Source organism: Eubalaena glacialis, chromosome 1 (genome assembly GCF_028564815.1).
Source record: "Eubalaena glacialis isolate mEubGla1 chromosome 1, mEubGla1.1.hap2.+ XY, whole genome shotgun sequence".
In the NCBI taxonomy this organism is placed as follows: Eukaryota; Metazoa; Chordata; class Mammalia; order Artiodactyla; family Balaenidae; genus Eubalaena; species Eubalaena glacialis.
Window position 1 is genome coordinate 158,211,008 of NC_083716.1, and position 14,317 is coordinate 158,225,324.

The 14,317-nt window shown below is 45.8% G+C and overlaps 1 protein-coding gene across 1 annotated transcript in view; it reads left to right on the plus strand.

Moving 5' to 3' along the window:
* The window catches only part of MBD5 (methyl-CpG binding domain protein 5), a 193,668-nt gene extending 179,631 nt beyond the window's left edge, over positions 1 to 14,037 (plus strand). Inside the window, exon 13 of the mRNA XM_061183818.1 lies at positions 13,842 to 14,037. Coding sequence (XP_061039801.1) covers positions 13,842 to 13,965 — 124 coding nt within the window. The 3' untranslated portion in view covers positions 13,966 to 14,037. The remainder of the gene's footprint in view (positions 1 to 13,841) is intronic.
* The last annotated feature ends 280 nt before the right edge of the window (positions 14,038 to 14,317 follow it).

Here is a 14,317-nt window from a genome sequence, read left to right on the forward strand (position 1 = left end):
TCGTTTTTGGTTTGGTTTTCATCTTTTTTTAATTGAAGTATAGTTGATTTATAATGTTGTGTTAGTTTCAGGTGTACAGCACAGTGATCCAGTTATACATATATATTTTTTCAGATTCTTTTCCCTTGTAGGTTTTTACAAAAAATTGGGTGTAGCTCCCTGTGCCATACAGTAGGTCCTGTTGGTTATCTATTTTATAATAGTAGTGAGTATCTGTTAATCCCAAACTCCTAATTTATCTATTCCCCCCCCTTCCCCTTTGGTAACCGTAAGTTTGTTTTCTCTGTCTGTGGGTCTATTTCTATTTTGTAAATAAGTTCATTTGTATCTCTTTTTTTTTTTTGGATTCTATATATAAGTGATATCATGTGATATTTGTCTTTCTCTGTCTGGCTTATTTCACTTAATATGATAATCACTGGGTCCATCCATGTTGCTGCAAATGGCATTATTTTGTTCTATTTTATGGCTGAGTAATATTCCATTGTATATATGTACCACATCTTCTTTATCCATTCCTCTGTCAATGGACATTTAGGTTGCTTCCAAGTCTTGGCTATTGTAAATAGTGCTATAATGAACATTGGGGTGCATGTGTCTTTTTGAAGTATGGCTTTCCCCAGATATATGCCCAGAAGTGGGATTGCTGGATCACATGGTAGCTCTATTTTTAGTTTTAGGTTGTTGGTGTTTTTTATTTTATTTTTTTTTGTATTATCGTTTTTTAAATTTTTTATTGGAATATAGTTGATTTACAATGTTGTGTTAGTTTCTGCTGCACAGCAAAGTGAGCCAGTTATACATATAAATATATCCACTCTTTTTTAGATTCTATTCCCATATAGGTCATTACAGAGTATTGAATAGAATTTTCTGTGCTATATATTAGGTTCTTATTAGTTATCTATTTTATATAGAGTAGTGTCTATATGTCAATCCCAATCTCCCAATTTATTCCTCCCCCTCCCTTTGCCCCCTTGGTAATCATAAGTTTTGTTTTCTACATCTGTGATTTGATTTCTGTTTTATAAATAGGTTCATTTTTACCATTTTTTAGATTCCACGTATAAACGATATCATATGATATTTGCCTTTCTCTGTCTGACTTCACTCAGTATGACAATCTCTAGGTCCATCCATGTCGCTGCAAATGGCGTTATTTCATTCTTTTTTATGGCTGAGTAATATTCCATTATATATATATATGTGTATATATATATATATACACATATATATATGTATACACATATATATATATACATATATATACATATATATATGTGTGTATATATATATATATATATATATATATATATATATATATACTGCATCTTCTTTATCCACTCCTCTGTCGATGGACACATAGGTTGCTTCCATGTCCTGGCTATTGTAAATAGTGCTGCAATGAACATTGGGGTTCATGCGTCTTTCTGAAGTATGGTTTTCTCTGGGTGTATGTCCAGGAGTGGGATTGCTGGATCGTATGGTAGTTCTATTGTTAGTTTTTTAAGGACCCTCCCTACTGTTCTCCATAGTGGCTGCACCAATTTAAATTCCCACCAACAGTGTAGGACGGTTCCCTTTTCTCCACACCCTCGCCAGCATTTATTGTAAACCAAATTATTTTCTTAAAAAAGCATAAGAAACTGGATTAACTAGCTGTGTGATCTTGGGCGAGTCATTTTAACATCTCAGTGCTGCAGTTTCTCCATTTTTTATATAAGGGAGTTGGACTCCAGACTCTCTAAGTCCCTTCCAGCCTGAGGTTTATTTTCCACAACATCCCTGAGATTCCTCTGAGAGAAGTCCTTTGTCCCAGGCACTAGGAGGACATACAGCCTGCTGATGTGAGGAGCCACACAGCCACTCCTCTGGGAGGTCGAGCTCCCCCGGGTGCTGCCAGGAGAAGGCAGAGACTGGGGACCTGCAGAGCCTTCAGACCTACTCTCCTCCTCCCAGGTCAAACGGAACAAATTACTTTTCCCTGTGGCTCGATTTCCTATGAGGCACTGTTCTCTCCTTCCCTCCTCCTCTTCTTCACCCCCTCAAAGGGCTTGGACTTTCCAAAAACAAGGGCTTGGCCACCTGCCTGGGAAGAAGAGAGAGAGAGAGCAGTACACATGGAAGGATCAGGAAAGCCAGCCTTTGCATCCTTCGCAAGTCAGCCAGAAACCTGCCCGAGGGGTGTCCTTATGCCCCCCGCCTTTTCTCACCAGCTATGACTACAACCAACAAAGAGAAAAAGAAAGAGAGATAGAGAGGGCAGGGGAGGAGGGAGGGAGGAAGGAAGGAAAGAAGGAGAGAGGGAAGGAAGGAAGGAAGGGAGGTCCGCTCACAGGTGCTCTACCACTGTGAGTATGGGCAGCCCGAAGTAGGGGGCTGGGTGCAGACACTGGGCTGGGCAGGAACATCTGGTTCTTAATCTAGGCTAAGAGTCTCCCAACATTTCTGAAAGTACCAACCCCTAGTGAAAACTTTTTCTGAAGGCACCTGCAATATGTGTTTGTTTGTTTATTGACACGTCCTGCGTTCTAAACTATAACTATTAAAAATATGGGTAGAACATACACTAAAATGATACAATTAAGCTTTTGCACAGCAAAGGAAACCATAAACAAAATGAAAAGACAACCTACAAAATGGGGGAAAATATTTGCAAATGATGCAACCATCAAGGGCTTAATTTCTAAAGTATACAAACAGCTCATACAACTCAACAAGAACAACAAAACAACCTAATTAAAAAATGGGCAGAAGACCTAAAGAGACATTTCTCCGAAGAAGACATACAGATGGCCAATAGGCACATGAAAAGATGTTCAATATCACTAATTATTAGAGAAATGCAATTCAAAACTTCAGTGAGGTACCACCTCACATCGGTCAGAATGGACATCATTAAACCATCTTATAAATAACAAATGCTGGAGAGGATGTGGAGAAAAGAGAACCCTCACACACTGTTGGTGGGAGCCACTATGGAGAACAGTACGGAGGTGCCTCAGAAAACTAAAAATAGAACTAACATACGATCCAGCAATCCCACTCCTGTGCATATATCCAGACGAAACTATAATTCAAAAAGATACATGCACCCCTATGTTCATAGCAGCACTATTCACAATAGCCAATACATGGAAACAACATAAATGTCCATCAACAAATGAATGGATAAAGAAGATGTGGTAACTTGAGGACACGGTGAGGGGGAAGGGTAAGCTGGGACGAAGTGAGAGAGTGGCATGGACATAGATACACTACCAAATGTAAAATAGATAGCTAGTGGGAAGCAGCCGCATAGCACAGGGAGATCAGCTCGGTGCTCTGTGATCACCTAGAGAGGTGGGATAGGGAGGGTGGGAGGCAGACGCAAGAGGGAGAGGATATGGGGATGTATGTATACGTATAGCTGATTCACTTTGTTATACAGCAGAAACTAACACACCATTGTGAAGCAATTATACTCCAATAAAGATGTTAAAAAAAAAAAACCTATGAGTAGGAGTTCTAATATATTCTCTGCATCCTGGCCTAAGCCTTGGGGCTGATCACTTAGGGTACGTAGACCCCCTGGACATACTCAGTGATGTGCCGGAGGCACTGGAAGCCACCATAGACGTGACACATCTTCAGAGAGCATCCATTCCACTCAGATGCGAGTAACTCAAAATATAGATGTGAACCCAGCTATGTTATAGAATAGGATGTACAATCCACGTGAATTTTTAAAGTCAAAGAGGAGGCTTGGGAGATAGTTATGTTGCTGTGGGAAATCCTGGGATCTGGGTCAGATCACCAAGGTTCTGGCTTCTTCTGAGGCTGGGGGCACTTGGCGAAAACATTTCCAAAGCAGTGTTCCAAGTGGGGACAATTAAGCCCAAGGATGAGATGGTGCTGGGGGTTAGGGTGTCAACATATGAATTTTGGGAGAGGAAACAATTCAGCCGATAACATAACTATTTTCTCAACTTGGTTAAAATGAAGCAATAGGAGAAAAGAGAACCAACCAGCTCACTGTGTGAAATGTCATAAAGGCTTCACTGGGGCCTGATGTGAATGAGAGAAGACTGGTCCAACTTGGCCACTTCTGGGCAGGACCCAGGGGTGACCAGCCTCTACTAAGGGCCTTCTCTATAGCAGGATACTGATATGGGCTGAATGTTCGTGTCCCTTCAGATTCACTTGTCAAAATCCTAACCCACAGTGTGATGGTGTTAAGAGGCGGGGCCTTTGGAAGTTGATTAGGTCATGAGGGTAGAGCCCTCGTGATGGGATTAGTGTCCTTATAAGAAGAGACTAGGGAACTTTCTCTCCCTCTCTGCTCTCTAGCATGTGAGGACATGAGAAGAAGGCCATCTGCAAACCAGGAAGAGGGCTCTCACCCAAACAGAAAAGAAACCACCAGCACATTGATCTTGGACTTTCTAGCTTCTAGAACTGTTAAAAATGTTTGTGATTTAAGCCACCCAGTCTGTGGTCATTTGTTACAGCAGACAAGCTAAGGCAGACTGTGAGAATTCTAGGGGTGTGATGACCCAACCGCACATGTGCAAAGGAAGAAGCTCCTTGATCACAGTTTTGGCCCCATTGCCCAGTGAGTAGAGCCGTCTGAAGGCAGCAGCTGTGCAGGGCCTGCAGGGCAGGTTTTCCAGGGGGCAACTTCCCCAAGAATGTGCCCCCAAATTCTTGCTGCCCCACTGACCCCAAGGCAAGTCCCCTTCCTCAAGATGTGGTATTGCTTGGACGCTGTGCAGTCCAGTTTTGAGGTCTCTGTCACTGTGGTGGCCTGAGTCTCTGAGGGTCAATGGTGAGGAATCTCTTGCTGATCCGACAGTGGAGGTTTCCCTGGGTGCTGACACCAGGAGCCATTTGTAATGCTGGTAGCAGCTCTGCGCAGCCCTAATCTGGTTTATGCAAACCCTGTCATTTTGCAGCCCACAAGGAAGGCTAGGAGGAGGGATTTGCTTTGATCTATTATCGAAGAAGATTTTGCACCTACGTGGGGATGGCTAATGCTAAAAATATTGCTGTTTGGGAGAAACATGAGCCCATCTATGCCCTACATTCAGATATTTTAAATGATATTGTGGCATCTTGGAACACTCAGTACTAAACAAACAAACGTGAAACTCCCTGTTTCATTCTTCAAATGAAGACCAAATGAGGGGAGAGCAAAGCACCCAAGTGCTTGTGCAAGTTTCCTGCCCCTTTCCTTGTGCGGAGTCCTCCATGACCCTGTGCTCCAGCGTGGCCGGAGCTGCCAGAAAGCACGGCAGTGCTGTCCTGCTCAAGGTCCCGCCACAAGGCTCTGCACACGAGGGCTGGGGTTTGCAAACTTTGCTTCAGAAAGAAGTTTCTTCCACTTTCTGCTCCAGCCCATGGGACTGGGATTCAGGGTCTGAAGTCAAGGTCTGAATCGAAGCACTGCCTCCTACAGCTGTAAGGGATTAGCTGGGGTGAGCTTTTAACCTCTGAGTCTGGACTTCCCTGTTGGTAGGGTGGGAATCACAGTATTTGACCTTCCCCCTCGTGGGGCTTCTGTGAGAATCAAATGAAGTGGTGCAGGTGAAATTACCTGTAAACCATAAAGCATCATATACCTTTCGGGGGACATTTTGGGGGTTTTGTCACCCAGCATCTTTTACCTCTCCTTCTAGTAACAGTATAATGGTTATGCTACAACCTAATTTCCTCTGGACAACCAACCTCATCCCACTGTTAGTCCCCAGGCTGCAGGTGGACTTGACCCTTCCCCCAGTCCCAGAAGCTAGGGGTGTGGCTCAAGGCGTGGTTGAGGAAAGCCTTGTTCCCTCTAGCCTCCTCCTGTGGTGTACTGGCCCTCATAATCCTTTCCAGTGCCCTCCAGTGTGCTGTCCTGTGTTGCAGAGGCTGTACAGCTAAAAACTACCTTTTCCTGACTCTTCTATAGGCAAAGATCTGAACTCAAACTATAATCCAAAATTTTCCACTGAAACTAGATTTGGAAGGCAGAATTGCAGAAGAGATGGTGTCCCTGTGACTTTCACGTTTTCTGCAGGCATACATGCTCACAGAGACACTCTCTCCTGCAGCAGTGGTCCAGCATCTGGTCAGTCGTGTCCTGAGTTTGAGAAGCAGGTTGGTGGTAGTGGCAGTGGTGCCATCAGCCTCCTGGTCTCCCGATCCCTGATTCACAAATATGACAGGTGGTCTTGAACTCACCTGTTCTCATGGTTGCCTCTGGATCCCCCCATCTCTCCCGAGAAGGTCAGTTCTGCTGTATTCTGGGAGTCACTTCTAAAGATTCAACCTAGAACATTTCTTCAGACGATCCAACAATTTTGTAAGCTCCTGGTACTAAAGTTAAATCCCTCTCTGCTCTAAATATCTAGAGTGGCTTCTGTATTCTACCAATGAATACCTGTACTTGGTACAGATGAGATGGGTACTTAAGACCCCATTTAGACCAAGGAGAAGATCAGATCACAGAATTTCATTCAAACAGTTGAGAAATACAGGTTAACTTTCTGATGGACTTGGAGGTTTCGAGGCCAGAGCAGCTGGCCGCAATCTTGCCTCCACAAGAGGTCTGAGAAAAACACCAGCACGAGGCGGCCAAGCCAAGAGATGAGAGAATCCTCATCATGACACCATTTGAGTAGCTGAATCAAGGCAACTACTTGTTCTTGTGCCAAACCTATCCTTGGGCTTTCGAGTTACATAAGCCAACAAATTTCTCTTTCTGTCTAGGACAGTTGGAGTTGGGCTAGTCTGTCATTTGACCAAAACGTAACTCATCAGGCATAATGACGATCACAGGAGAGAAACCCCAGAGCAGCAGTGGTCAGAAGGATATAGATCACATGTTCTCAACGAGGGGTCAGCATCAGCATCACCTGGGAGCATTTTACAAGATACAAATGGACAGGTCTGGGCCTGGGCCTTCCAGGTCACAGGAGAGGATTTCTGTCAGGTGAGGTGGTCCTGTGCACCACCGGAGAACCTGGCTGCTGTGGATCAACTCACAGGATCCACGGCTGTGGATTAAAAAACCCTTCTCATTAAATCACTCAGTACTGTAACCACCAGATGAGAATCCTATCAAGTGAAACATTGCAGCCCAGCTTGCATGAGCCAAAGCAGCTGGGCCATTTTTTAAAAATTGTAATAAATAAGTGAATACATAGTCAATCCCTTGAGTGCCAGATCTCTGTTCTGTGTGCTCCCAGAGCTGTGCTTTTTCATCTTGATTCTATGCCCCCGAAAAGAAAACCAATGTAGGGGAAAATGTTGACAGACTGTTCTCTGTGACGTCAACCAACAGAAAAAGCTAAAAGATTGATGCTCATTCTAGAAAGTGTTTCTACTGTGGGTTTTGGGGGGTGCAAATTTAAATAACCCTTCCTTTTCTGGAATAAATATTAACTATTTGATACCAAAAGCCACCTGAGGAAAGAAAGCAAACGTTTTGATGCCTGCAATGTGTATAAGACATGACAGCGTTGGAAACAGCCCTGTGGAGTGAACAACCTCACAACTAAATACCGATCAAGCATTTCTGAAGTGCCTGGCCAGGGCTTGGGTGGCCAAAGATAGACCAGACATGCCCTGTTGGGTCAAGAAATTTACCGTCTCCAGAGAAACAGGCTTGGTGAAAGAGCATAATCATTTAATAGAGGATTTTGTCTTTGGAATCAAACAAAAATTACTTAAAGGCAAATCTGAAGAATAAGCTGGGTGATCAAACCAGCTGACTCTAAAGTATGACTCATAGGATGGTTCTGAAATCAGCTCCCAAAAATAATTTCTGCAAATATCGTGAGCCTCTTGGAACGTGCGTGTAACCTCCTGAGGTACCACTTTATTTTTATTTTTTTATTGTGCTAGAGTTGATGTACTATATTATATAAGTTTCAGGTGTATAACAGTGATTCATGATTTTGAAAGGTTATACTCTATTTATAGTTATTATAAAACATCAGCTATATTCCTTGTGCTATACAGTGTATCCTTGTAGCTTATTTATTTTATACATAATAGTTTGTGACTCTTAATCCCCTCTCCCTGTCTTGTTCCTCCCCACTCCTCTCTCCCCACTGTGACCTCTAGTTTGTTCTCTAGATCTGTGAGTCTGTTTCTTTTTTGTTATATTCTCTAGTTTGTTGTATTTTTTAGATTCCACATATAAGTGATATCATACAATATTTGTCTTTATCTGAGTTATTTTACTAAGCATAATACCCTCCAAATCCATCCCTGTTGTTGTCTGAGGTACCATTTTAAAGGGGCAAATTCATTCAATGTATAAATTCCAGTTTGGTTTTTTTTTTTTTTTTTTTGGTTTTGTTTCCAGGAACTCACATAGGCAAAAACGATCATGTAATTAAATGCCTGGTTGATGGAAATTTTCTCTAAACCGAATTTCCCCAAGCCTTCCCTGGATGTGAATGTTTATTAGGGCACGTAAACGTTAACAGTAAATTATCCTGGCCCATTGCCTCTGAGCAGGCATCCCCTTGAAGGGTCCCTCTGGCTATCGCTGGAGTCTTGTCTGTGTGGAAGAACAATCTCGTCTCTCTCTCTGGCCCCTCACTGCTGACTGCTGCCCATGAAGCTGCTCATGACCATTTTGGCCTGACCTCTGAGAGCACTGCCTTCCCTTTGAGCCTCTATATTCCCCACAGACCTGGGCAACCCTGTGTTGTATTTCATCCTCTGGATCTGGTTCTCCAAAGTCCCTGCTGCAAGCAGCTCACTGACTGTCTGCAGCTTCTTTCTCATCCCATCCCCTCCTCCACAGGGCAGGGGGGACAGATGCCACGATATCCAGCTCCATCCTGCCTCCCCTCCAGGCTCTGAATCGAAGTCCACATCAACTCCTCTCTTTATGCCAACAGATCTCTGAGCTGCCTGCTAGCTCATGAGTCCATCGGACGATGGCTCCCCATCAGGTTCAGCTACATCTAAAATCAAGATGAGCCGAGGACCCTGAGAAGCTAGATTCCCCTCTATCACCTCTCTTGGTTTCTGACAGAGCTGACTTCAGGCCAAAGCTTACATTTAATTAACAGAATGGGGTATGGGCAGGCGGCCACTGCTCTCAATTAAAAGGCTCAGAACCGTGTCTGCAAGTGACTGTACGGTCAAGACACACCGCATAGACTCCAGGGGCAGGGACGGTCAACAACATGGCAAGGCAGGTGGACATGATGGTGCCACGGATGCTGTTTACCAGGGTTTCTTTTAGGGACTCCTATTGTGGGGGATGCTCACATCCTGCTCTGTAAAGCCTGTAATGTTTTAATTCCTTTACAGAAAAAAAAAAAAAAAGGCTTTACCTCATACGGTTATGGGGAAAATTAAAAGGAATTCCAGATGTGAGGCATTAAACTCTCACATCTCTTCCTCACCACCCAGCCGCCTTCTCCCAGCAACTTCGTAGAGCTGTACACTTTATCTGAATATTTGAAGAAAATGATATATTTATATTAAAACCAGCATAAATATATTATGGAGTCAGACACAAAAATTCATGAATTTTTAAGATAGAACAAGAGACTTAAAAGAAATTTCATCTCTGCTGCTCCGGGGCATGCGTTACTCTTGTTAGGGATACTTCAGCAGAAAAGTTGCAGAAGTTCTGACGTGGGTCCCAGGAAGGCACCGAAAGCTTCCTTGCTGATGACTGACAGGGTTGGCTTGTGTGTTAGAGAAGCCTCTCTGAAGGCAGCGTGGTGAGGTGGGAGGAATGGAGACGAGGTTCCTGAGCTTGGCCCTGTGTAGTGATTGTACACGTTGGCTCTTGGATCCAGAGCCTCCTGGGTGCCAGGGAGTCCATGTGCATTTCTCCGCAGGTCCACGACAAGCCCATGTTACCAGAGGACAGTGAGCCTCGGGGAGCTAGAGAGCTCTCAGCCACACGGCCTGCTGAATCTCGCCCCCCTGCACCTTCTGACAAACCGTCCCCATGCTTGCACCTTCTGGCCTTCCCCAGCTCCAGCATGACAGGCTCCCAGGGGCCCGGTGGCCTGGTCACCTGAAGGAGGCCATGCTGCCTGAGCCGCCCGGCAGGGTCCAGGAACCCGCCCCTGGGCTCCCTTGGCCCTCACCTGCCCCGACCCGAGCCCGCACTCCCACTCCACCCCATCGGTGATCCACCCCTGGCAGCACAGTCTCAACCACTCCGCATCTGACTCCAGGAGAAAGTGACCTCATGGTTTTTCCAGAGGGACGCACGGCAATGAGTTTCTAGTGGTCGTGGCTGACCCTGAAGAGAAGGGGGTGTTCTCAAACCCAGAGCGGAGATGAGGCTCACGGGACCCTGAAAAGCTTGGCCCGACAGCCTTGTGTGGCGGGGGAAGGGTGTGACCCCGGGTCACGTTTCCTTTCAGGAAGCGGAGCTGCTCCAGAGGCCTCAGCGAGAGAGACCAGCGGTTCCCCCCGCACACGGCCCTTCAGCGGCCCCCGCCTTGGGCATCGTAGCTGTGGTTCTCCCACCAGATGTCTGCCTGCAGCCCAGGAGAGGGCACTGACGTGGGGACTTGAAACACTCTTACTTATCACCGAGGAAGCAGGAGGACGAGGACCCTCTCCCCACGCGGGCTGTGGGTGAACAGGAAATGGCTCCAGACTTTCTTCCTCTCTGCCTTTGCTTTCTGTTTCAAGTCTGTGGTGCGTACCTTTGAGTCACACCAAACATTTTAGAACAAACAGTGGGAAACGAGTCTGCTTACGAGGGGAATGTCCTGAATTCTAATACACCATTTTCTCTCCGTAAGGCAATAGCATTGCTTCCAGGTCCCAGACTGGATTCGGATCCATCTACCTCTGTTTCTTTCCATGCTCTGTCCCCTCGAGTGGGAACTTGGTAGATGTGAAGCTCCGTGGATGCTTAAGAGGCCAAATAGGGTCTCAAGGGGTCAGCGGGGCCGCACTTCTGGAGGCCTCAGCAACGGCTACACCGGCAGGCAGCCAACCAGTATTCATTACCTAATCGTTGATTATGTGCCAGGCACTGTGATAGGTGCTTGGGATGGAGCGTGAAGCAACGTGGACAAAATCTCTACCCTCCTTAAGCTTAATTGGCAAGAAAGATATTAAGCAAAAGTTTCCTGTAACTGTGGCAGCGGAATAACTGTGCTGCTTATTACGAAGGAGAAGGACATGATACGGCAGGCACAGGTAAAGAGGACGGAACTTGGCTGGGGGTGGGAGATAGAGTAAGAAACCTTCTCCCCAAGGAAGTAACAATGAAGATAAGACCGAAAGGGGTGGGCTATGCCCAAATGAGGGGGTGAGGGGATGGAGAGCAGACAGCTCCAAACTGAGGGATCAGATTACGAGGAAAGCCCTGAGGTGAGCAAATGGGTGTGTTTAAGGAATTCAAGATGTCCAGGATACTAGAGCAGAGGGGCAAGGGAGGTATGGAGGGAGGTCGGCAGAAGCAGGGGGGACGTGGTTGGTAGTGGGAAGAAATTCGCAGGTTCTGGGCAAGGAAAAGGCACTGGCAGATTTGCATTTTTTGTTTATTTGTTTTGCTTTGTTTTGGTCACACCCTGTGGCTTGTGAGATCTTAGTTCCCCGACCAGGAATTGAACCCACACCCTCAGCAGTGAAAGAGCAGAGTCCTAACCACTGGACCACCAGAGATTTCCCAGATTTGCATTTTTATTTTTATTTTTTAAAATTTATTTATTTTATTTTTATTTTTGGCTGTGTTGGGTCTTCATTGCTGCGCGCGGGCTTTCTCTAGTTGTGGCGAGCGGGGGCTACTCTTTGTTGCGTTGCGCGGGCTTCTCACTGCAGTGACTTCTCTTGTTGCGGAGCACGGGCTCCAGGCGCGCGGGCTCTAGAGCGCAGGCTCAGTAGTTGTGACGCACGGGCTTAGTTGCTCTGTGGCATGTGGGATCTTCCTGGACGAGGGCTCAAACCCGTGTCCCCTGCATTGGCAGGTGGATTCTTAACCACTGCACCACCAGGGAAGCCCCTGGATTTGCATTTTTAAAGGAGCACTCAGGCTGTTGTGGAAAGAATGGAGTTGGAAAGGGTGGAAATTGATTCAAAGAATCGGTTGGGGTATTGAAATCGTCTGGGTGAGAGACAGTGATGATTTGCAAAGGTGTGGTGGCAGAGAAACTAGAAAAGGGACGATGAATGAACAAGAGGCTGAGGAGTAATTGGGTGAAAAGTTGAGGCTTGGCTGCATGCGTTGGGTGTGGGCGAGAGGAGAGTCCTGGATGACCCCTACTCTGACGTTTTCCGCAGTTAAGTATTCATTGCTTCCTGAAGTGTTCAGCACCAGCTCCCATAAAAGCAGAGATGCTCCATTCAAGGGTGCTATCTTGGATTTCAAGTCCACTTAAGAAGGGTGAGAAGTGTGGGACACATGGATGGGGGAGAAGCCAGCAATTCCATCTCTAATGTGTGGGGAAAGCCAGAGCCTTCTGAAGGCTGCAGACCCTACCCGGCCACCTGTTCCTGTGAATGGCCTTTCTCAACATCCCTTAATTATAAAAATGGATTAGCATAATTTCTGTGATGAATGTTTTGCCAAGGAATGGGTGCCATTGTATTCCAAAGACGATCCACAGCAGCAAGGGCTGGGCACAACTTTCCTGCTGGTAGCACTTGGTCTTGTGTCTGGAGCTTCATGTTAGTGGCATTCAAAGCAGGATGGTCTGACATTAGGAAGCATTGTCTCTCTAGGCTCAAAATAGTGCAGGGCATTCCAATGCCTCCTCCTTCTGATAGACCTACTCCTACCGCTGCCCTTCCTTTTTCTCCTACACTGTCTGCTTTCTGCCTCCAAACAGTGGGGGTCACTGGGGGACAGGGGGCTCCCTCCCTTTAGCATAGTCCTCATTTCACAGTAGTCAGGGCGAGTGTTCACTGAGCACTGCATCTGTTAGGATACTCTTGGTTATATACGTTCTTGGCTGAAAAAATCAAATTTGCACAAACAAGAAAAGCTATTATATCATGTGATTGGGAGCCCAGAGGGAGAGGGTGGACTTCAGGGTTGTTTGATCCAGAAGCTCAGCACTCATATCAAGGATTCAGGTCCATGTCTCTGCTCTGCTGTTCAGCATGTCGGCTTCATCCTGAGCTGACTTTCCTCTAGGATGTAGCATGGCTGCTGATGGCATTTGGGACCACCTCCTTCCTTCTGGCAGGAGAGAAGTGCTGCTTCCTGCAGCCCCCAGGAGAGTACAGAGGAACCTTCTCAGAAGCCCCAGCAAACCTCTCCTGCATCCCATGTCCTTCCAGAACCAATGATTAGTGAGAAGGTTGGGCTCGCTCTGATTGGCTGAGACAAATAGGACTGGAGGTGGAGATGGGGTCACCTTGCCTTGATCACAGGGGCTGTGTGTGGAAGAGTGGACACCTGGATGGAATCAGGGATTCCTTTAGGAAAGAGCCAGGGAGTAAGAGTTGTTGGGTAAGCAACTAGCAGGCTCTGACTGGGATGGGTACTTCAGGGGCTGCAGGAAAAGAATTGTGATTTTTAAAAACATTTTATTATGGATTTTTTCAAACATATAAAAAGTAGACAAAACACTGTAACAAATTCCCATGTATGTATTGCCAAGCCTTAACAATGATCAACTCAAGGCCCTTTTCACCTATTTTCCTGCCTGCTTTCCTGTTCCAATTCATTATGAAGCAAATCTTGAACATCATATTTCTTCATCCAAAAGTATTTAAGCATGTATCTTTAAAAGACAAAGGCACTTTTTAAAACCAAACCACATCATCGTTATCTCACCTAAAATAAGTAACAGTAATTCTTTAACATCATCAAATTATCCAGTCAGGGTTCAAATTTCCAATTGTCTCGTATGTGACCAAAATTCTTCTTGCAGGACTTCCCTGGTGGCGCAGTGGTTACGAATCCGCCTGCCAACGCTGGGGGCACAGGTTGGAGCCCTGGTCCGGGAAGATCCCACATGCTGCAGAGCAACTAAGCCCGTGTGCCACAACTACTGAGCCTGTGCTCTAGAGCCCACGTGCCACTACTACTGAAGCCCGCGTGCCTAGAGCCTGTGCTCCGCAACAAGAGAAGCCACTGCAACGAGAAGCCCGCACACCGCAGCGAAGAGTAGCCCCCGCTCGCCGCAACTAGAGAAAGCTGGCGTGCAGCAACGAAGACCCAATGCAGCCATAAATTAATTAATTAATTAATTAATTAAAAAAATTTTTTTCGCAGTTTGTTCAAAGGTAAATTCTTAGAGATCAGCCTCATCCCCCCTTTTATCTTACAAGATAAAGACAGCGATCTGGAGAGATTAAATCACTTACCCCAGGGCCCTCAGGTTTTATTTGATTGATTGATAATTCT